The 24,367-nt window shown below is 38.9% G+C and overlaps 1 protein-coding gene across 2 annotated transcripts in view; it reads left to right on the top strand.

Moving 5' to 3' along the window:
* Positions 1–5,641: 5,641 nt before the first annotated feature.
* dmrt1 (doublesex and mab-3 related transcription factor 1) overlaps positions 5,642–24,367 on the top strand; it is a 47,920-nt gene continuing 29,194 nt past the window's right edge. Inside the window, exons 1-3 of one of the 2 annotated variants that reach the window (XM_036144384.1) lie at positions 5,642–6,017; positions 9,393–9,567; positions 16,415–16,572. In XM_036144384.1, the coding sequence (XP_036000277.1) occupies positions 5,799–6,017; positions 9,393–9,567; positions 16,415–16,572 (552 nt within the window). In that variant the 5' untranslated portion in view covers positions 5,642–5,798. The remainder of the gene's footprint in view (positions 6,018–9,392; positions 9,568–16,414; positions 16,573–24,367) is intronic. The other variant, XM_036144385.1, reaches the window with a different exon arrangement.

Genomic DNA, 24,367 nt, shown 5'->3' with positions numbered 1-24,367 from the left:
CTGTTTATATGCAGGCTTACTTCATTCAGGGGCCAGCTTAACTTGGGGCTGCACAGTGGTTCAGTCGGCAGCACTGCTGCCCTGCTCCAAGATGCTCCTGGCCTTGAATCTCGTCCTGGGGTCTTTCTGCACAGAGAGTAGTCTCTATAAGGCAGCAAGTGAACTATTCATATTTAAAGTTGATATGTTAGAAGTAGGGGAAACATTCATGGTTGAGGATTTGAGTGAAGGACTGAACCCTGTGGAGTACCACAGGGTTCAGTCCTTCGGCCAATTCTCTTTACGATATATATATGTATATATATATATATGTATATATCTATCTATAGATATATATAATATATCTATAGATAGATAGATAGATAGATAGATAGATGCTTCCGATTGGTGCAATTATCAGACAGCATGAGAATCATTTCCACTGTTATGCTGTTGACGCTCCAATCCATAAATTCTGACGAATCCAATCAATTATTTTGACTACAGGCATGTCTTGATGGCATCAAAACCTGGATGACCTTAAATTTTCTGCTTTTAAATTCTGAAAAGACAGAAGATGTCATTTTTGGACCGGAGTCCTTGGAAAATAAACTTCTTAATCAATCTGAGCTACCTCTATAGTTATGCTGCTATAGGCTTAGGCTGCTGGAGGACATCAGGGTCTATTTCTCTCACTCTGCTGAGTTCTGTTCTTCAGTCTGCATTGTTTGTTGTTATTTCAGCTTTTAACTTTTTGTTCTCTGTCATTTTTCTCTTCATAGAAGGTACACCTGGTCTGGTGTTCTGTTAGCTGTGACATCATCAGGGGAGGCAGATCATCCTCTATTACCATCTACCATAGAAAGTACTCCTGGGTCAATGTGAGCTTCTGTGCTTTCTGTGTCTCTGCTCTGTCTTCTCTAACATAGAAAGTACTCCTGGGTCAATGTGAGCTTCTGAGCTTTCTGTGTCTCTGCTCTGTCTTCTCTAACATAGAAAGTACTCCTGGGTCAATGTGAGCTTCTGAGCTTTCTGTGTCTCTGCTCTGTCTTCTCTAACATAGAAAGTACTCCTGGGTCAGTGTGAGCTTCTGTGCTTTCTGTGTCTCTGCTCTGTCTTCTCTAACATAGAAAGTACTCCTGGGTCAATGTGAGCTTCTGTGCTTTCTGTGTCTCTGCTCTGTCTTCTCTAACATAGAAAGTACTCCTGGGTCAGTGTGAGCTTCTGTGCTTTCTGTGTCTCTGCTCTGTCTTCTCTACCATAGAAAGTACTCCTGGGTCAGTGTGAGCTTCTGTGCTTTCTGTGTCTCTGCTCTGTCTTCTCTAACATAGAAAGTACTCCTGGGTCAGTGTGAGCTTCTGAGCTTTCTGTGTCTCTGCTCTGTCTTCTCTAACATAGAAAGTACTCCTGGGTCAATGTGAGCTTCTGAGCTTTCTGTGTCTCTGCTCTGTCTTCTCTAAGCCCCAGTGGGTGGAGGCAGATGAGCGTTCACACTGAGCCTGGTTCTGGTTCTGCTGGAGGTTCTCCTCCCTGTTAAAGGGGAGTTTTCCTCTCCACTGTCGCTTCATGCATGCTCAGTATGAGGGATTGCTGCAAAGCCATCAACAATGCAGACGACTGTCCACTGTGGCTCTACGCTCTTTCAGGAGGAGTGAATGCTGCTTGGAGAGACTTGATGCAACCTGCTGGGTTTCCTTAGAGAGGAAACTTTCTCACCAACCTGGAGGATCTGATGGAGTCTGACTTTGGAAAGAGACTTGAAGATGATATGTGTTGTGAAATGGTGCTATGTAAATAAAATTGAATTGAACTGAATTGAATTATGAATGCATTAATCGGTATGAATGGAAATGTTTCTATTTTTATATTGTTAAAAATATAGAGTCCTATGATGATTTACCAAATCAGCTCTGGCTTTGGTAACTTCGCCATGGACTTGGAGGATCATAGATTCTGTGTCTCTCCCCTCTTATTCCTCCAGACTTGATTTTGCAATGAAATACAAAGTTTGCTTTGGTCTGAAAAGGGTTCTATTTCCCTTTATTCCTAGTAAGATGCTTGTGATGTATCTGGTTCACGAGGGGCTAGACACAATCAATGCAACGTGTGCATGATTTGGTCTGTGTGTATAGGGGCTCTTGATGCAATGACTCCAGAGGTCCATACCTTCTGAACCTCCCCCATGTTGAATTTATTTTACTTGACAATCCTCTGAAGGCTGTGGTTATCACTTTTGCTGGTCCACCTTTTCCTAACAGACTGTTTCCTTCCACTCAACTTTCTATGACCATAGTTGAATAGGGTGTCAAAGTCAAGTCCGCAGTCTTCTTCATGATATGGTCATTGGGTTTTCATTTTCTGTAAGCCATAGATAGTCATTAACATCACATGAAAATTACATGCTTGAAATATTTCACTCTATTTGTAATGAACACATTTAAGATACAAGTTCAACTTTCTCATTTTTTTTAACAATGTTTTTGAGACGTGAGCGATACAGAAGGATAAGTGCCCCTGTACTGAAGATCTAATACTGAATACATTTCTTATGATGATATGGGCTGGAACAGAATCCTTAACTGGTTGGTCACTTGGGCCCATTTCATTTTTTAACCTTTACATATTTATAATAATTTTAAAATTAGTTTTCACTTTTAGGCTTTTAGGTTCAGGTGTTTTGAGACTAGATCACAGATTACAGGTGTCTGCAACAGGCCTGGAGAGGCTAATTGGAATGGGACAATTCCCGGTGGGCTGGTCTGATATTTGGGCAGACCGCTGTTCAGTCATGACACAGAGGAAAGCTTTGACAACATATGCTGCTAAATGTGCAAAAACTGGCAGCTTTTTCAGTAAAACGAGCTTGTGGTTTGAAACGTCTATTGAGGACGATGAAATGTGTAGGGAAAGAGGAGGAACTTTGCCTGCAAACCAACCCTACAGGTTAATTATCATCATTGAATTCTATGATGTTGTGCCGCAGAATTATTTATTTAACATTTATTTAACCAGGATATAGTCCCGTTGAGATTAAAACTTATTTTTCAAGGGAGTCCTGGTCAAGAGGCCGCAGCAAATAGACACAAATGCTACATGGTCAAAATAAAACACCCAACCATTAAAAAACAGGTGCATGTTATTGAATCAGCCTGAAGAGCTTTTAGTTTGGAAGTAAAAGCACTCGGTGAGACAAGTTCAATTAATTTCAATGTTTTCTGAAGCAAGTTCTAGGAGGAAGGCACAGAGTGAACAAAAGCCTTCCTGCCCAACTCAGCCTGAGCAAAAGGGACAGAAAGAAGCAGCAAACTCTGAGCTAAAGCTATGAGTCGACATTTCCCAGAGCGATTTAAAGTACAGATATAGGCTGGCAGAAGTCCAAGTAATGCCTTGTAAATAATAGTTGACCAATGGGAATTCCTTCAAGCAGCCAAACCTGGCCATGCCACCCGTGAATATAAATCACAATGGTGTGTTGACATTTAGCAGTTTGTGATGAACCTTAGAGAAGAGAAAGAGTCAAGCGTCCAAAGACATTGTGACGAAGCAATCATTGAGAAAAGATTCCATAGTCCAACACAGACATTAGTTCAGTGACTTTTTAGCAGCATATGAAAAACCCAACTTGCTTCAAAATATAAAAACAATTTTAGTTTAAGCCTTTTTACAAGATTTTCCACATGGGTTAAAAATCAAAAGGCCCAGATATTTCAAAAAGTGATTCAAGCAGAAGTTTTATACACACAAACAATTAAGGCTGGGTGTCATCCAGGATGAGCCGATTCGATATGATTCTCCATATAGCTCAGTTTGATTTAATTCCAATATCGATATTTATTACTTTCAAATTAATGCTCAAAGTCATTCAATCAAAAAAACAAGCAGCCAAATATTATATTTATATCAATTTATTGAACACTGATATATTAACAGGAAAATAAAGTGCATTCAGTTCAATGCATTTAACGTATCACAGAAACCAAACATGTGCTCCATAATAGACCCTTTTCACATGACGTCACTCAACCTCCGTTTTGAAGCGGAGCAGCAGGCCCGTATTAAGACACTGTGGTGCCCCTGGGCTCTGGCCCACATGGATGATCCGGCCCTGGGAGCAGGGTATCTCTGCATCCAGCTACATGCTTTTACATAGAAAATTTGGGAGGTCAAGACGTGTTTCACTGATAATCAGCGCGATTTGATTAGGTAAGACTGAGACCACAATATTAAGCGTGTCGTATTGACTATCTATATTTTCCTTAGTATTTGTAGCGATCATTGCTGTTATATAGATGCTTTGATTGGGACAGTAACATAAAGATCAAAGCTAACATGCAGCAGCTTGTTAGCTTACTTTACCTATCATTAATCTGATGTAGATGTTATAAAATTATTACTGTAGCTTTGGTATTATAGAAATAAATCTTGTTTTTCACTGAGTGAAAAAAGAGACATTTATCTGCTACATTGTTCCCCTTACTTTATTATGGTAATGTGTTATATATAATTGCAGTCACTGAATTAAAAAGATCTTATTCCATTTGAATCTTTTTGTTCATTCCTAAAAAAAAATCACTGTGGGTATATTGGACAGTACTTCTGTTTCTCAATTTTCTGTGTATTATTATGAATTTTCTTCATATTATTTGCACTTATATTAATGCACTTTTTTTTAGTTTTTGTACAAAATACTGTGTATTTTAAGTAGAAGCCTGAAATTGTTTTATTATACTGTATTAGTAATGACATGCTGCTGACCTCTTAGTCAGATCAACCCTTAAAAAAAGAGATCTTAATCTCAATGGGAGTTTATCTGGTTAAATAAAGGTTTTAAAAAGTATTATAATTAATCTATTTTTTCTCCCCTTGTCCTCTTTGTGTCCATCTCTCAGCAGCATCATATCCACCAAGCATGGCACAATCACAGGGAAACTGCTACTGCAGTGTTCCACAGTGCTCAAACTACAAAAAAAAAAAAAAAAAAAAAAACTTTCCAGTTTATTTAGATTTTCCCAAGATAATTTCAGTGGGTCACCACATATATTTTTATTAGAGCTGTCAAAATCAATTTGTTAATGAAAGGAAATTAATCTGAGAAATAATTAATGGCTCAGTGGAAAAGGGTCTATTCGTCAGTAATGAACAGTAATGGCGCGCTGTAATAACGCCCCCTCGGGTTTGGGAGTTATATCGATACTGAAAGCCAGAATATTGATATTAAATTGTTTTTAAAAACATCGATATTAATCTTTGTATTGGTTTTTGTGCACAGCCCTACAAACAATATCAGTGACCTGTTGTGTTTTTTTAATCATTAAAAGTAAGATGGTAAAGCCCACAAGTGAAAGGCAATAGAATGAAATATGAAATAAATCTGGATATTTTTCATTAGAAATAGGCCATTTTCTTAAGCGGGCCTGTCAGAGAAATGAGAGTTGAGGGCTGAAAATGAGTCCCACTCCGGTCCTGGCCTGCACCCTGCTGTTCCAGAGTCTGTAGCTTACTTAATATATTTAAAAAATTAAATTTTGCCCTGTTTATCCTTTGTTTATTACTTTGTTCTGCCCCCATGAACAGAAACTGTCCCACCCTGGCCTCCGTGGTAAATGTGGGCCAGAACCGCCACTGATAACTCTGCAGCCAGTTTCCTCCCACCTGCTGCTGCTTCCAGGGGATTTTCCCTCTCTGCCGACCAGGGAGTCTGCAGCGGGGCGAGGCGGAGCTGGGAGGGGCCGTGGCCTCGGAGCCGGCACCAGTATAAGAGCCGGTGCGCCCCGCAGACACCAGCGCCTGACCCACCGTGCGTCCATCCGCGGGCAGCCATGAGCAAGGACCGGTCCAGCAAGCAGGTGCCAGAGGGATCCAGAGCGCAGTCTCCATCCAAAGGCCGCAAGTCCCCCAGGATGCCCAAATGCTCCCGCTGCAGGAACCACGGCTTTTTCTCCCCTCTGAAGGGACACAAGCGCTTCTGCAACTGGAGGGACTGCCAGTGTCCCAAATGCAAGCTGATAGCCGAGAGGCAGCGCGTCATGGCGGCGCAGGTAACCGGCCCCCGGCCCCGGCCCCGGCCCCGGCCCCGGCGCAGCGCCTCCGACACGGCCGGGCCGTTAGGTTATCACTGCGGAGGGAAGTCAGGTCAAATTTAGTGTTTAATTAACTGTGAAATTAATGTTTTATCGTGTTTTTATTTTCGAACAACACGGTTTTTAAAACACAGACAACCAGCGTTTTTTTTTTATCGAGCTATGTTAGCATGATTTTAAACAGGGAAGCTAACTTTTAGCATCTGCCACGTTTTGCTTCCAAAACAAAAATAAACTTTAAAGTAACAAAAAATAAACCAGCTACTTTGTATATTGTAACTGGATTTTTTTTGTTACTTTAAGCTATATCATTGAGTTTAGTTAAAATGTTTGGGTTTATGTTGGCTAATTTGGTGGCTATGGTTTAAAATTATACTTGTGTTATTGCACATTAAATTTAAGGTGACCAGATTTCTTAAATAAAAACCGAGGAAATCTCCTGACCGCCAATGAAAATATTTTGGCAACCCGTTTCAAGTTCTTAAATAATTGTTAAATAATTAGAAATGGTTTTAAAGTCCGGGAGATCGGAATTTCTTAATGAATTTGTCAAGTCCATATATATATATATATATATATATATATATATATATATATATATATATATATATATATATATATATATAAATCTTGTCAGGGCATTAATGAAAATAAAAAATAAAAGACTGAATTTTAAATAACTTTTTTACTGTTATTTTAAATGGCCTTTAAAAAGCTACATTACAGGAAGGTAACATAAAAAAACATAACATGTTGCAAAGAGGCAGTTTGTAAATATGTGATTATAAGACAATTCTAAACGACTCATCTTAAATCGGCCGTAAAACTGAGGAATACACACAAAGACAAATAATCCGTCAATTTGAACGACAACGGCTGGATTATGAGGATAATTTCAGCAATTTCTTTATAATGAGAGGAACCCCGTTGAGAAATAAATACACCACAGAGCTTTTTTCATGTCACCACACATCTTTGTTACTTCGGTTTTTAAATCAAGAAACAGACTTTGAAACATCCGCTTCACCATTTGCATTTAGGATTATCATTCTCACCTTAAGAGCATTTAATTAGTTTCTGCTTTATTACCAGTGTTATAACCCACTAGCATCATTAATATCGGCAGATGAATTGTTTTTAGTAATATCAAACAATAAACCAGGAACTACTCTGTTTTAGATTTCTGGCTTTAATGGTCCCTTCTTTCTAACTAATGATATGTATTATAACTGTACTATAACTGATGATATGTATCTATTATAGTTTATTGAATTATTTAGTCTTGGATTGGTTTGCATCGGAATATCAATATTTGTTGTTTTTGTATTTTAACGTTGTTTTATGAAACTAAAGGGTTCATCTGGGAACTGAGATTGCTGATAGTTTTAACCTGTGAATTCTGAGTCATTTTAAACACGTGTTTTGATGAAAATAACAGAGCTTAGATTAAAAAAGAAAGTATAATAACTGATAGTAAATAGTAATAAGTTACTATCATTAATACGATATCTGTGGATATGGTCTGTCTGTGTTTTGAGTGGGATGGGTCTCCTTTCTGTCTGCAGATTAGGGCTTCCCTTTGTTAGTGTCCTTGGGCAGTACACTGAGCTCCCACACTTCGTCTTTAAACCTCTAATGTGGTTTTATAGTACAAAAACATAGCTTGGGGTATAAATAAAAACCTCCTTAACAAATCTGAAATATAAAACCTCAGGAAGTATGTCGCAAGGAAACAGATTTAAAGATGCAAACTGCTAAGATTTTTAATGCTTCTTGCTTTTTCTGTTGTACGTTTTAAAAAACACACATTTATAGAGCCACATTAAAATAAACTGTTGACATAGGACAATTTTTTTAAAATTTCTTCTTAATGTATAGATTAAAGGACAATGATCAATTTTGATGATGATTTACTTGCAATACAGTTTTAAACGAGGTATTTCCTGACTCACCTGTCTGTTATTCAGGATCCCACGACGCCACTTTCAATTAAATTAAATTTTATTTATAAAGCGCCAATTCACAACACATCATTTTACGGCACTTTACAAAGTCAACTTCTATCAAATCCTTCAGGTTGGTCAAAAAGTTTCCTCTCTAAGGAAACCAAGCAAGTTGCACACCTCCAGCAGAACCAGAACCAGGCTCAGTGTGAACGCTCATCTGCCTCCACCCACTGGGGCTTAGAGAAGACAGAGCAGAGACACAGAAAGCTCAGAAGCTCACATTGACCCAGGAGTACTTTCTATGGTAGAGAAGACAGAGCAGAGACACAGAAAGCTCAGAAGCTCACATTGACCCAGGAGTACTTTCTATGGTAGATGGTAATAGAGGATGATCTGCCTCCCCTGATGATGTCACAGCTAACAGAACACCAGACCAGGTGTACCTTCTAAGAAGAGAAAAATGACAGAGAACAAAAAGTTAAAAGCTGAAATAACAACAAATAATCCAGATTGGAGAGCAGTAGGAGAAGTCAGCAGAGAGAGAGAAATAGACCCTGATGTCCTCCAGTAGCCTAAGCCTATAGCAGCATAACTATAGAGGTAGCTCAGGGTAACATGAGCCACTCTGACTAGAAGCTTTGTCAAAAAGGAAAGTTTTAAGATTAGTCTTAAAAGTAGACGGGGTGTCTGCCTCACGGACCAAAACTGGGAGTTGGTTCCACAGGAGAGGAGCCTGATAGCTAAAGGATCTGCCTCCCATTCTACTTTTAGAGACTCTAGGAACCACCAGCAGACCTGCAGTCTGAGAGCGAAGTGCTCTGTTAGGAACATACGGGGTAATCAGAGCTCTGATATATGATGCAGCTTGATTATTAAGGGCTTTATACGTTAGAAGGAGAATTTTAAATTTAAATGAAATGAAATAGGATTTAAATGACATGTCTTGGTCAAAAACAACACCAAGATTTTTTACTTTATTACCAGAGGCCAAGTTAATGCCACCCAGATTAAGTGATTGATTAAGAACTTTATTTTTTGGAGACTCTGGTCCAAAGATTACAACTTCTGTCTTGTCAGAATTTAGATGCAGGAAATTTAAAGTCATCCAGCTTTTGATGTCATCAAGACATGACTGCAGTCGAAGTAACTGATTGGATTCATCAGGATTTATGGATAAATATAGCTGAGTATCATCAGCATAACAGTGGAAATTAATCCCATGCTGTCTGATAATTTTGCCTATCGGAAGCATATATATAGTAAATAGAATTGGTCCAATCAATGGATCAACAGAGCTCTAACTTTGTGTTTTTCTGACATTACATCTGTTCTGGAATTAGATAAGTGTGATCAGACAGCTTCTAATCAAAGGTTTCCTCCTTATAAGGTTGCTTTGAGGAGGCAGCAGGCCCAGGAGGAGGAACTAGGCATCAGTACTCCTGTGACTTTGTCCGGTCCTGACGTGATGGTGAAAAACGAAGCTGCCGCTGATTGCCTCTTCTCTATGGAGGGCCGATCCAACACCCCCACCAACAACGGGCCCTCGTCTCTCTCTCTGTCAGGTGAGTCGCTGCTGTCGCCTTCAGAATCCTTTATTACAACGTTTTTCACATTTAGCCACTCAACCTGCAGAGTAATCATAAGTTATGAAACTAAGAACAAAATATTCTAGCAGTAAAGATGGAAGGTCAGTAAACACAGGATTGTTTAGGATCTTATTGGAACCTCCGGCAAACGCATAATAAGCCTTACATCTTTCCAAGTGGCAAAATCTCACATAAATAAAAATAGACAACTTTTAATTTGAGTGTATTTATTCAGTGGGAAGTACAGTCTCTTTTTTTGACAGTAGGACAAACATTAACATTGACATTAACATTTCTGAAGGTTGGACACAGAGACACTGTCTGTCCTGGATCCTCGTCTCTTCACACGGTTTCTGTAGACGCAACATCCAACGACTGATGATCTATTTTCACTTTACTGTTAGAGCCCATTTTTAATCAAACCTGGTCCTCAAAGAGTTTGTGACGCTGTAATCTCTGACGAGGTTCTAAGGGCCTTTGGAGGAGAACCCCTAACCTCACAGCTGCTAATTCCCACCAGGCGTCTCATGCTTCCACAGTGGATGCTTTTCCACAAACTCATTCTTCTCATCTGGCTAAAGTTCCAGTTAAAGTCCCGCTAGGTTTTAACAAACTCTTAATCTTTACGTTTGTGATGGTAATTCAGAGAAGGCCTTTTCTCTGTAGGTAGCCGTTAATGGTTGTTGCGCTGGCTGGGTGACTGCAGGGCGTCAGGCTGAGTTTCTGCCTCCCTCGCCGTGCGGTGGCGAGTTAAACTCCCGTCCTTTTCCATGTGGTGTAACGCTCTGTCTTCTGTCAACTTTTACCCCACAGAAACAGAAAGTGGTGAATTAATAACTAGAAGTTCCTACTTTAGAGTTAAAGGTAAACTCCAGTTACACTTATTGTAAAGCTTAACCCTGATTTGACCACGAAGCGACTAAATATTTATGTGCATCAATTAAAATTAAATTACCTGAAGAGAACCAATACAATCCTAACACAGAAAAAAAGTAGACATTAACACTTCTAATTGTTTCAAAGAGCGCTGAACAAAACGGGGTATAAAGACGCTATTAACGGTTCATCTGGCTTGTTCTGTGTAGATCATTTGGTTAACTCTGGTGGTGGTGCCACTAAAAGATTAAAATATTAATTTCAACAGATGTTTGGCTTTCATTTAATGTGTCGGAGCTACATGGGATAAAAATAAAGAAAATAGCTGAAACAGCAGGAAAGGCCTTTTAATAATAAAGTCACATTCTCATGAGTTAATGCCTAATATTTCTATTCAAATAACCAATTTATAAAATCCTTGTTTTAGATACAGTTAGTTCAAAAATATATTTAGACACTGAAAGCAGCTGTTTTTGTAGCTGTTTACTGATTATAGGAATTCAGCGGACGTGGCCTTACTCTGCAGACTCTCAGCTCTCATTGGAGGGTATTCACATTTAAACTGGTTTCAGGACCTTAACCTGTGCCACCTTCTTCTTAAAGGGACCGAAAGTAATTGGACAATTTATTCAAAGGCTATTTCATGGGCAAGTATGGGCACATTACCCATTAGGCAGATAAAAAGCCTGGAGTAGATTTCAATTCAATTTTATTTATATAGCACCAGTTCATGAAACATGTCATCTCGAGGCACTTTACAAAGTCAAATCAATCATATTATACAGATTGGTCAAACATTTCCTATATAAGGGAAACCATGTTGATTGCATTCAAGTCCTCGACAAGCAGCATTTCACTCCTCCTGGAAGAAGCATAGAGCTACAGTGGACAGTCGTCTGCATTGTTGATGGCTTTGCAGCAATCCCTCATACTGAGCATGCATGAAGCGACAGTGGAGAGGAAAACTCCCCTTTAACAGGGAGGAGAACCTCCAGCAGAACCAGAACCAGGCTCAGTGTGAACGCTCATCTTTGCAGCAATCCCTCATACTGAGCATGCACATTTCAGATGTGCTGCATGCATTTTCAGTGAACAGACGGCATGAGGTCAGAGTAGCTCTCCATGCAGGTGAAACAAGCCATCAGTAAACTGCAATCACATAAAAAAACATCCAAGAAAGCGTTATAATATAGTGGCAAAAGCTGCAGTCAGGTGCATCATGGGAAAGATAGAAACACGAGGAAGCTCAGCAACGCAAAGAGGCCTTGATGTCCATGGAAGACAACTGTGGTGGGTTATTGGAGAATCGTCTTCCCAACGTGAAGAGAAACCCTCCACAACATCAACCAACCAGGTGGACAACCCTCTGCAGGAGAGTTGTCCACCTGGTTCGACAAAAAGCCTAAAAAATAAAAAGCAGAGATTGTATTTTGCTAAAAATTCATCTAAAAAAAAAAAAGCCAGCGCTGTTCCAGAAGAACATTCTTTGAACAGATGAAACTCCAGATCAACAAAACGATGGCAGAAGGTGTGGAAGAGCTGAAGATATGCATGTTTATGCATGTTTCTGGTGTTTATGCATGACGCAGCACAGGACAGCAGCCGCTGCATGAAAGCTGACATGTTCAGAGCGGCGCTGTCTGCTCAGACGTGATAAAAAGTGATGGACAATGAGCCTAAACCTGCAGCCAAAGCGAGTTAATTAAAGCATGAAGGGGAAGATTCTTGAACATAAATGTTGATCACGTCGTCTTAACCCAGTTGAGCATGAATTTCACTTGTTAAAGACTAAACCTCAGACAGAAAGGCCCAGCAGAGCAATAAAAATGTATTTTTTTGGAGCTATTAATTTGTTAAATTACTTTTGAGCCCTTGAAAGGAAGAGATTGTTTTAAAAACGGCTTTACTTTCTCACATCTGTGCAGTCTTTTTGTTTTAAAGCTGAATTAAAGCTGAACGTCTGCACTTCAGCTGCATCTGAGGTGTTTGTTTCATTCAAAATTCATTCTAGTAATGCACTGAACAAAACTGGAGATTTAGTAACCAGTAACGTGTAATATTAGACCTAATGTGACGGGAAGAAAACGTTCTGGCTGCATCGTTCTTCAGAGAAATCAGGCTCATAGTTCACCACCTCAGCAGTCCCATCTAAATTCACTCTGTTGTCATGAACTTGTTCCGGTTTATGTCTTTTATGCTAATTAAAATGTTGTAAATGTGTTTTATTAAGGCTGCAGAACGTGTTGCAGTGATCTCAGTAAAATCACTCACAGTAATATCTCGGTACACAATATGCTGTTTCGTTAAGCTCCAAGCGTTCAGGCTGGTATCTCTGTGTCATATTTGGTTACACCGCTTACTTAATGGAGGATAAAACCTTTTTTAGAAGATAAAGAGACGTTAAACTGGTAAGAAACTAAAACTAAGTTGTTTCAAGGCCGAGGCAGCAGAAGTTTGCCTTTAATAAAACTGTGTTTAAATGTGAATAAGGAATAGAACAATTTCCTCCGCTTGCTGGAGAGACGCCATTTTATCTGGCGTTGATGTTTGCTAAGCACCTAAAGCAGCTTCACGTTAATATAGTTTAACTTGTTTATTCATCACAAGTCGCCGTCACAACATTCAGCAACGTTATCAACGTTTTCCTGATCTCTTGCAGGCCTAAGAGAGCATTTGCATAAATTGTGTAGCATTCGCAGCCTGAGCTTTTCTCAGCTTATTTTACATTTGTTTACTTCCTGATCAAACAAACAGCATTTTATTAAGAACTATTTCTCCTTAAATCTGCTCTCATCTATATTTTATCCTGCCTGAGTCGTCAACAAGCAGATTTCTTCTAAGATCTTGGAAGAAAATGTGCCCTTTAAAACTTGAGTTTTTGATTGCGGTCGCCTTAAACCTACTTCCTGCGCTGCGTTCCTCTTAAATAAAATGCAGGCATGAATTAAAAGCAGCATAAACACAGTTTTATATGTTTGTTATACAAAATGCATTGAGCTGCAGCTTCGTTAATCTACTCGTCTCTGCTGTACCCGCTGACCCGCATCTGCTCTCACTTCCTGCCTGCAGCACGCTGCTGCTGCACAATAATAAAAGAAGCAGAACTTATATTTAGTTTACAAGCAAGTAGAGAGATGTATATTAATTAATTAATAAGGGTTCCTCACAGAGAGAGAGAGAAACGTGGGTAACAGCCAGCGGACACAAAGCGTTGGCCAAGCTCCAACTTTTCAGGGTTAACGACTCTTTTCTGCAAACAGAAGAAATTATCCGCTTACAGAGTTAACGTCTCAGTTCAGGTTCATCATGTAAAAAGTCCCAAAAATAGTTTACACCACTCACAAATGCACTCGTTTGAACAATTTGTGCAGAAAATACTGAAACCAGTTATTTATTGGGAGTTGATAACGCATCTTCTCACCTGCATAATTTGTTTCTCTCTGTGAAATATGCAGCAAGTATTTTACGTTCTCTCAAATCCTTCTTAAACATATTAAAAAAAAATGTGACCATGTTAAAGAAATAAAACCCTGGTACATTTTTTAGTATTATTTAAAAGGAAACATCCCTTTTGAATATTTTTTACTTTAATTTAACACCACACTGCAAAATCGGATCTAAAACCAGCAAAATGTTCTTAAACATAGTTTTTTTATCCTTGATTTGAGCTGGTAAATAATATCATCTGCCAATAGAATGAGTATTTTGACCCTTAAATTACGATAATTAGACATCCTGCACTTGAAATAAGACGATGGAAATAAATTGTTCCTATTTTAAGTGCAAAAATCTTATTCTATTGGCAGATCATCTTATTTATCTGCTCAAATCAAGAACAGATACACTAATTTTAAGAAAATTTTACTTATTTTTAGTTCCGTTTTTGCAGTGCAGTTTGAGCATCACACCTGGAAAAACAGTGTAAATAGTGTAAAAATGTAAAGCATTATAAACAGATCTGTAAAAAGTCTAATTAAAGACAGCTTTTGGCGTTGCTGAGCGTGTTTCTGTGGGTGATGTGGAGACTCGTCAGCAGGGAGGGAGACTATGATACGGGCTTGTCATGTGATGAAGGTCAAAGCCGCTCACGCTTGATTTTCCCGTCTTTGCTGTGTGGAAAAAGTGAACTTTGTCCTCGCAACAGTGAGAGAGCGAGACTGTGCTGGAAAAAAGGAGTTAAGCACTCATTGATATGGTGATGACAAGACTGGCTGTGGAGCAGGAGCAAAAGATGTCAGAGATTCGTTGATGCACACTGTCTTCGTTGTGTAAGAGCAAAAGATCATGGTCTGCCTGAGAAGAATGTGGCCTTGCTGATAAGGAGAGCACAGCAGATAGCCGGTAATTATCTCGCAGTCTTCATCCCGCAGGAAGTATCCATTTTCATCATGCAGGTCCATCTTGATAAATGCGAATGTTGTTGAATAGTTCATTCGCTTTAGTCGTTCAGTTAAAAAAGTGAAACACACGTTTAGATTCATGAGACGCAGGGCGATGTAGTTCAGTTGTTTATTTCTCATCTGGATGATTATGGTTTATTGTTAAGAAAAAACCAAAAACAAATTCAGTTCCTCAGTCATTAGGAAGACGGCTGATGTGACGGTTATTCACCGTTATTGACCGTTATTGATCGTTATTCACCGTTATTGATAACCTCCAAAAGGAGGGAAGCTACAGCAGGTAACTCCTAAACAAGCTGACTTTAAGTCAAATCTTGAAATTAATGTATTTGTCCTTGATTTGAGCAGGTAAATAAGAATTTTTACCCCTAAAACAAGATAATTAGATGTACTGCACTTGTTTATGCGCAAACATCTTCCTCCATTGGCAGATAATCTTGTTTACCTGCTCAGATCAAGGCCAAATACACTCATTCAAGAAAATTTTACTTTTAGTTCCATTTTTACCGTGTAAAAGCAAATGTTTGCCCATCTATTAGTAGTAAAAAATTGTCATCACCCTTCAGAATTTTTTTTTAACTTTAACACTTGTGTTTACCAGAGGAAAAACATTATTTTTTATAAGCAGATCCATGAAACTTCCACACAGCTTCTTGTCTTAAGTGGTGAAAAACTGCTGTCTAGATAACGCATGTTATAACATTGCACTTTTTTTTTAAGTTTTTCAGTCTATTTTGTGTTTTCATTTAATCAATAATTATTCACTACTAATACTAATCTGTTAAAAAAAAGACTAAGGGAAATTGTTTATTTATGGTATTTGTTATAAAACTAAATTACTTTTTCTAAATTTAACATTTCAGGATGTTAATAGATACATGTACATTAAAGGAGGCCAACATTATTTTTATTGGTCTTATGCATTCTTTTTCTTATCTGAGAGAGTGAATCTGAAGAGTTTTCAGAGATTATGGATCAGCTGTAATCCGTAATGCTTCAAATGAAATGAAACAAGTGCTTGAAATGTATCTGTGTGTAATAAATCTACACATTATATGAGTTTCCCTTTTTAACGAAATACTGCAACAAATAAACTTAATTTAATGTATTTTCTCATAGAGTCACCTTCCTAAAAAGAACATTTTTTGGCAAACAAAATGACATTGGCCATTATTTTAGGAAGGTGACAATATTTAAAACTAAACCTGTCACCAGCAGATGGCGCTGTTTGATTTTGGTTTAGACAAGATTCTGCTCCACATTCCACTTTCCCCAACAAACATATCATTCAGATATAACTACTTTAATAATATTTGTTATTACTTTAGTTTAACAAAAGGTTTTTTCTTTTTAACTGAAGCTGGAAAATAATTATTCACTCGGATAAGGAGAAAAAAATGCTTACTTTATTTTGGTATGTAAACTTGCAGCAATATTTTACATAGTAAGAATACTGATAAAAGGCCACCAACAGCACAGTTTATTTAGGCCTATTTCATCTTATTTGTGATTAAGGAAATTGCTTTTCTTTGCTTTTCTTTTTCCAGGAAGCCGCTCCTCGTCATCTTCCAGCCCCTCAGCTGCTGTTCGGCCTCATAGTGAGGGAGCGTCTGACCTCCTTCTGGAAACCTCCTATTATAATTTCTACCAGCCGCCGCGCTTCCCCACCTACTATGGCAATCTGTACAACTACCAACAGTGCCAGGTAACCCACAGTAACCGCCCGGTTAGCCGTTAAGACCTAACCCATCATTAAAGGCTTCGTGGCAGGTATTTAACCCGCCCAGTCACAGCTGAGTAACTCAGTTTCATGGGGAAGGATTGTTGGTCATCAAGGGTCAGTGTTTAACTTGTTTAAGTTAAAGTCGCTTAAGCTTCATTGCAACTTCTAGTCTGATATATGAGTATTAGAGGAGCTATAAGTAAGATAGTTACTGTAAAATCAACCTAAATCATTCTTATTTCTCAGCTGGGATGGAAGTAACTCTCCCTAGAAACAATCCTCTCCATCAACAATGTTCTAGTCACGTTTTCTCCTTTCAAACCTAGAGGTATGGTCCAGAACTACCTCGGCTCAGAGTGTAGCCCGTGTTTACTTCCTGGTTCCTGAGCCAATCACATGAGAGTTCCCAGGGTTCTCAAAACAGAGCGCAGCATTTGGTATTTTATTTTGGCAAAATAAAATACCAAATACCAAATACCAGCAGCGGCCTGCAAACATGGCAGCCAGTAAGAGAAGCGGACCAGAAATAAAACAGAATGCAATATTATACACCTGTCCTGTGGAAGTAAAAATCATAACAGCAACACACCTTTAAAAACGGCATATTAGATTGTTGTGATTGGCAAGCTGCTGTACCGATTTACACCACAAGGTCAGTATTACTTATAGCTCCTTTAAATATATTTTGATAAAAGATAAAATTTCCTAGACAGTACCTTTTTCATATTGTTTCATTAAATTCAGAGAGTAAATCTTAATTTTTAGCCCTTGTTGGAGAACATACATTATAAAATGATTTACATCCAATCATCTGAAGTAAAACCACTTTAAATTACAACATATGGGAGGAGAACAAGAAGTAGGAAGAAAGCAAATCCTAATCAAATATAGTTAATTCAAACATGACAAATATTCTGAGAAAGGCTTAAAACAGTTAATTATGCAAAGCTTAGAGGAAGACTATTGCACAGTTTCTGACTTAGCAGAGAGGAAGCACAGTTCCCGTAGGTTTTCAGTCATGTATGAACGGAAGACCTTCTTGGTCTACGCAGGACGGTCATAACGAGTTCTCACTCACTGATGTAAGTGGAAGGTAAGTTGTTTAATGGTTTATAGATCAGAAAGAGTATTTTAGACTAAATCCTAAATATCAAGTAAGGACTGGGTTCTTGGTAAGCATGAAGCGAGTTCTCTGTAGGTCTAGGTACAGAGAGAACAGAGCAGGAATGGAGAGTTGTAGAAGTTTAGGTGTGATGAAACAAGCACAAATGATCTGTTACTGATATCTGCTCAGCATTGGTGTTGATTAGTGAGATTCATTAGATGGTCAGATGAATGCACATACACATGAACCTTTTATTAACTGCATCTATTTAAAGAATGACAGATACAACACCAATGCTGAGTGGGTTATTATGTGCAGCAGACTCAAACGACCCAATGACTGTGCCAGATTGTTTAGGAACCCTTTAGTAACATCTTATCAGGCTGGTTTTAGGAAGGACCTGTAATGTTCATGGTTTGTAGCCACTCATTGAAGAGCGGAAGAGAAGAATGGTCAAAGCAGACAGGTGTAGCATGTTTTAGGCTGGTGTTTGGCTTCAGGCGGAGGAAAGATGTTCAAAAATATTAGTTTCACTGCCGTTAAACTGATAATAAATAAGGAAATTTGAGGAAGCTACGGCTAACCTCTGGGTGAAATCACCGCAGCTGGTGGGCGGGTCTCTCAGTCAGCTCTCTGACTGCAGAGCAGAAGCAGACAGGAGGTGATCTTCATCGCTTTGCAGAGGTATTAGGGCCGGTGGATAGGCTCTGTTTTAAATGCAAGAATTGTCCAATCGCCAAACATTAAGGGACTTGCTGCTGATCGAGTGGCCGGCCAATAAATCAGTACACCCTTAGTTTTTACATCCAAAGAGATATTTGTCAAATAAAGTCTGTTGGTAGAATTAATTTAGAATCCCTTTAAATCCTAGGTGTGTATATCCTGTTTTTTTGTACATTTGGAGGGAAAAGTAATTGAGACATTGATTTAATAAAAATTACCTCAAATTGCACAGGTAAACTTATTTCTTTTCATTTCGGAGGAGAGTTTCCTTCCGTTTAAGCTTAAAGGTGCACAAACCCGGTTTTTTTTAAATTTGCACTCCATGTTTACCCATTTTTGGCTAACGTAGTTTCTTGAAGCCGGTGTTATCAGCTGCACCTCCTTACAGCTCATGCAGAGAGGTGCAGCTGTGCAAAGACGGTACCTTATATTGAGAATATGCAGAGAAAGAACAGCTAATACCTTCACTTGGTCCCTCCTTCACCTGTCCGTACATCCACTGATTTATGCTGAAATGTATCTCTATTGTGTCAAAAGAGATGAGATTATGCATGAAGCAGATTACAACTATAACTCTCCCCTGAACCCTGACGATGTTTTTTTATTTTTTATATGAAGATCATTTTCCCACCTCTCTGCACCTCCCTTCAGTTTCACCCAGTAGCAACATCTAGTTGTGGGGTCACTGCCTCTGCCACCCTGCAGAGGCTAAATTGCAAAGGTTAATGGTATTGTCTGTCGGCTGAAGAACAAACCGCCATGCCTCAGTGCTTAAAGAAAGAAAGGGAGCACATTAATGCTAATCAGTTAGCGCTCTTTAGCATAATTTAGCCATCCTCCTTTGTGATTTATGATTTTTTTTGTCAGGTTGAAGGGGTTACGTGCTACGGTTCTCTAAATTTAGGAGCCACTCTTTTTGTAATTCCAGAGTTTATTATTTGTGGAGGATATTAATACCACAAACACACAGTGGGGAAAAATACAATATGGAAATTTTTTTTTTAGATTGTCTTTAAAAAAAAGTCCATTTGTTTGAGCATATTTCAGTTTTAGTAAAACAACCCTCAGGTATAATCCTTGAGAGACTCAATTTGTCTTTCTTATTTAAAGAAAATTACTTCCTATGCAAAGCACTTTACTGTCAAGCTTTAATACCGTCTCTTTACAAAGGTTAGGTCAGTTTTTGTTGTCCTTTTCCATCCTGTTATTATGCAGTAAAAATGCACATTTCCTCTATTTAGGAAGTGTTTAATTTGGTACGTTTAGTTTGCTTTAATTTTAATGTGCCTTGCAAAGGAATTCCTACATTTTTATATTTTATATATCTAGATAGATATATAAAACAAAAAAAAAAAACGTGCTCTGATCCGCCTCTCATACTCCTGAGCAGGATGGGTGGCTCTCCATTTCTGTAGTTCAGGTCCTCTACCAGAGGCCTGGGAGCTTTGGAGTTCTTCTTAGGATCTTAGCTGTTCCTAAAGTCTTCTGGACTGAGATGTCTGATGTTTCTCCAGGTTTCTGTTGGAGCCACTTCTCCAGAGGGGGGGGGGGGGTTACTGCCCTGAGTGCTCTGATGACCACGGTCACTACGGCTGACTTCACCTTCCAGACTCTTTCTAGTTCTTCTCTGAGCCTTTGGCAGTTTCTCGATATTTTACAGACCATTGATGTTAAAATACGAAAGCTACTCACCATACATGGTGGGTTCCACCCCAAATCCAGTATCCACAGGCTATACACTAAGTGCAAAGAAGGAGGTAGAGGCCTAGTCAGCATCAGAGTCACCATTGAAGACGAAACATCCAAGCTCCAAGAATATATCAGGAAGTTGGCCCCAGGGGATGAAGCGCTCAGTGAATGTCTCAATTGAAGCTGGAAGAGAAGGACCTGAAGGAACCATGGTGGAAGGAAAAACCCCTGCATGGGATGTACCTCCGACTGATAGTTGTTGAGTCGAGGCACTGTTGATCTCCTGAGATCGCAGTAAAGCGTATTGCGTCACTTCCCGTTTTCTGTTGCTGCGGTGTGTATTGTTGTTCTGTGTTCCAGACTCTCTCAGTTTTATCTTAAATCTCTTTGCTGTGACATCTCTCCGTTTCTGACAAATAAGCACATTTAAAACACATTCTCTGTTGCTGCACTTCACGTTTGGGTTCGCTTTTCTCACCGTGATAAGAGGTCGCTAGCCTAGCCTAGCCTAGCCTAGCCTTAGCCTTACAATGGCTTCCTCTTCTAGCCGTCCATTAGCTTCTCCGTCTCTGTCTAAGTCTCCCCCTCTCTCCTGCTCTCTGTGTCTGATGTTTTTTTGTAGCTTTGGAGGTTAAAAACAGATCTTAAAGGAGCAAATCATAAAAAATAAATATGATTCAACTTAAACCAAAAAATAAAACAACTAAATGTGGTTTATTAAATATAAATTCTCTCCCTCCAAAGACTTTGTTAGTTAATGAATTGATTTCTGATACACAGATTGAATTATTTTGTCTCACAGAAACCTGGCTACAAGAGGACTACGTTAGTATAAATGAGTCAACTCCCTCCAATTATTCAATTTTCCACATTCCCAGATCTGTGGGAAGAGGAGGAGGAGTGGCAACCATCTTTCAGTCTGATTTATTAATTAGTCCCAGGCCAATTAATAACTACAGTTCTTTTGAACATTTAACCCTCAGTTTTCCTCATCCAAACTGCAAAGCAATAAAACCTCTTCTGTTTGTTGTTTTGTATCGTCCACCAGGCCCTTACACTCAGTTTTTGGATGAGTTGTCAGATTTCTTATCTGATTTGGTGTTAAATACTGATAAGGTTATTATAGTGGGTGATTTTAACATCCATGTTGACACTGAATGTGATAACCTTAGCGTAGCCTTTAAAACTATCCTAGATTCAATTGGTTTTGCTCAAAATGTGCATAAACCGACACACTCTTGGCTCCATACTTTAGACCTTGTGCTGACATATGGCATTGATTGTGAATAATTAACAGTATTCTCTCACAACCCTGTCCTGTCTGATCATTTTTTAATAACATCTGAGTTTAATTTAACCCCCATTGAAGGTCTCATTATAGTAGATCTTTATCAGGTAATGCTGTATCAAACTTCAAAGTGTCTGCCCCCCTTTTAATTTCCTCGCTACGACAGAAATACCCAGGAGTGGGAAGCTATAGGCTTAGGCTGCTGGAGGACATCAGGGTCTATTTCTCGCACTGCTGAGTTCTCCTACTGCTCTCCAATCTGCATTGTTTGTTGTTATTTCAGCTTTTAACTTTTTGTTCTCTGTCATTTCTCTCGCCATAGAAGGTACACCTGGTCTGGTGTTCTGTTAGCTGTGACATCATCAGGGGAGGCAGATCATCCTCTATTACCATCTAACATAGAAAGTACTCCTGGGTCAATGTGAGCTTCTGTGCTTTCTGTGTCTCTGCTTTGTCTTCTCTACCATAGAAAGTACTCCTGGGTCAATGTGAGCTTCTGTGCTTTCTGTGTCTCTGCTTTGTCTTCTTTACCATAGAAAGTACTCCTGGGTCAATGTGAGCTTCTGTGCTTTCTGTGTCTCTGCTCTGTCTTCTCTAACATAGAAAGTACTCCTGGGTCAATGTGAGCTTCTGAGCTTTCTGTGTCTCTGCTCTGTCTTCTCTAACATAGAAAGTACTCCTGGGTCAATGTGAGCTTCTGTGCTTTCTGTGTCTCTGCTTTGTCTTCTCTACCATAGAAAGTACTCCTGGGTCAATGTGAGCTTCTGTGCTTTCTGTGTCTCTGCTCTGTCTTCTCTAACATAGAAAGTACTCCTGGGTCAATGTGAGCTTCTGAGCTTTCTGTGTCTCTGCTCTGTCTTCTCTACCATAGAAAGTACTCCTGGGTCAATGTGAGCTTCTGAGCTTTCTGTGTCTCTGCTCTGTCTTCTCTAAGCCCCAGTGGGTGGAGGCAGATGAGCGTTCACACTGAGCCTGGTTCTGGTTCTGCTGGAGGTTCTCCTCCCTGTTAAAGGGGAGTTTTCCTCTCCACTGTCGCTTCATGCATGCTCGCCTTAAACCACAATACTGCAACATGATTGACCTGAACTCTTTTTGGTTCAGACTCAAACAGTTGAATCCTGAGCCGTAGAAGATGGATTCTTGTGTGTTTTTGGCACAGAATTAACGCCAGAATTCATCTTGCAGGCAAGGTTAGACTCAGGGGCCCTGAACACAAATCCTCATTACACTTTCTGCTTTTTAATTGTTAAAGTTATAAAGCCACTAGTCATTTCCCTTTGCACTACTTTGTGTTGAGCTATGAAATAAAGTCCATATAAATAATCCAGTGTTAGCAGATATCTTCGGTGAGTGAACTTGAGGTGTCAACTAATCCCTTTTTAACATGCAGCCCCAGAGGAAACAATGCGGTTGTTATCAATGTAAGGCCATCTACCTTCTCCTCTTCTCTGCCGTGCTCTCGGTGCTTGGCTGTCATGCAGGTGGATGATGATAAAATAAGGGTGGCACTGAGCTTCCAGACAGAAGATGGTGCCAGATAAGAAGACAGGCACAGTCAGGGCGGTAAAAAGGCCCTCCCCTGAGAGACAGCTTTACTTTTTAAGAAGTGCTGCAGATACGTGTAAACTTTTAGCAATAGGAATATGCATTGCACATGTTACTTAAATACAAAAATGGTTTCGGAGTAGATCTCTACTTATACATATGCAAGACAATTACAAGAAGTGGAACTGAGACAAATTAAATTATTCTTTAACTTTAAACTGTTAAATGAATTGTTGTGGTGTGTTAATACTCAGTATTAAAAGAAACTAAGGCTGGAAGATATTTACCAAATTATCACTGGATGAATAAAGGCTCATATTGGTATTAGAGGTGTTCTGATTGGCTTTCAAATTAGTGGAAAATTACACTTGAAATTTAATTATTCTGAACAACCTTTTAAATTCAGGCACAATAAAGCGAGTCATTACTCTCAAAACCTACCTGTGTCTGCAAATGATTAAATACATATTTATCTAATCTATGGGCATGGATCAGGGTACATTGACAAAAATCCCAATACACTGCAGCTTCTTATTTCAACCATCCATTAAGAATTTACTTAACCAAAAAAGTAGCAGGTGTTAAAATCTATAAAAAAATACGTTCAGGCCAAGGACATAGAATATTTCACTGGTGACAAGTTGTCCAACAAGTTTCCAACTTCAAATAGTCCAGGCTAATAATTATATGAGCAAATATAATGCAAATATAATATGCAAATATCATATAAGCAAGGCAGTGTGCAGAAACTTAAGGTGGCATATAATGACAGATTGAGGATGCTGAGATGCACTGGTGCAAGTCAGTTATTTGCTGGCGTTGGTGTTTCCACATTTTATGCTGTATTACGTAATCTAATGGGCAGATGCATGTGTAGATTACCTGACTCTACAAATAACATCACCCTATCACTGACGGACCCTGCATGAACCTCAGTCAGGCTTAATTCGGGAACTTGGAACCGTTGACGTTTTAGCCTTTTTGTATATTTGTGAAGATTTTATTTATATTTTTAAAATTAGGTTAGTAATTTCTCACCTCTTTAATAAGGTTAGGGTTTCAGTCTAAATTTGAGCTTTTTTCTGTGGTTCTTGTTTCAAATAGGTGAAAAAACTACTCAATAATTGTCTATACCGACTGATATTAAAGGCTTATTTTGTGCTACATTCTTCAGTCATATCGCACAGCCCTATGGAGAGTATATTCATTATCTTTTTTTGTAGAGCAAATCTAATACGTAGAAGGCAATTTATCACACATAAAAAAAATTCTGTATAGCTCTAAAATTGACAATAGTGCCAACTATAAACTTTCGAGAGGTTCATGTAATAATGATGCAGCGAAGGATTAAGGAGACTGAAGTAGAGAAGCATTGTCAAGCATTGTGGTAATTATTTTCACTCTGTCAACGGTGGGGAAATAACTTT

This window comes from Fundulus heteroclitus, chromosome 12 (genome assembly GCF_011125445.2).
Source record: "Fundulus heteroclitus isolate FHET01 chromosome 12, MU-UCD_Fhet_4.1, whole genome shotgun sequence".
Classification (NCBI taxonomy): domain Eukaryota; kingdom Metazoa; phylum Chordata; class Actinopteri; order Cyprinodontiformes; family Fundulidae; genus Fundulus; species Fundulus heteroclitus.
Note: the sequence above shows the minus strand (reverse complement) of the source record. Positions and strands in the feature narration are given on the sequence as shown.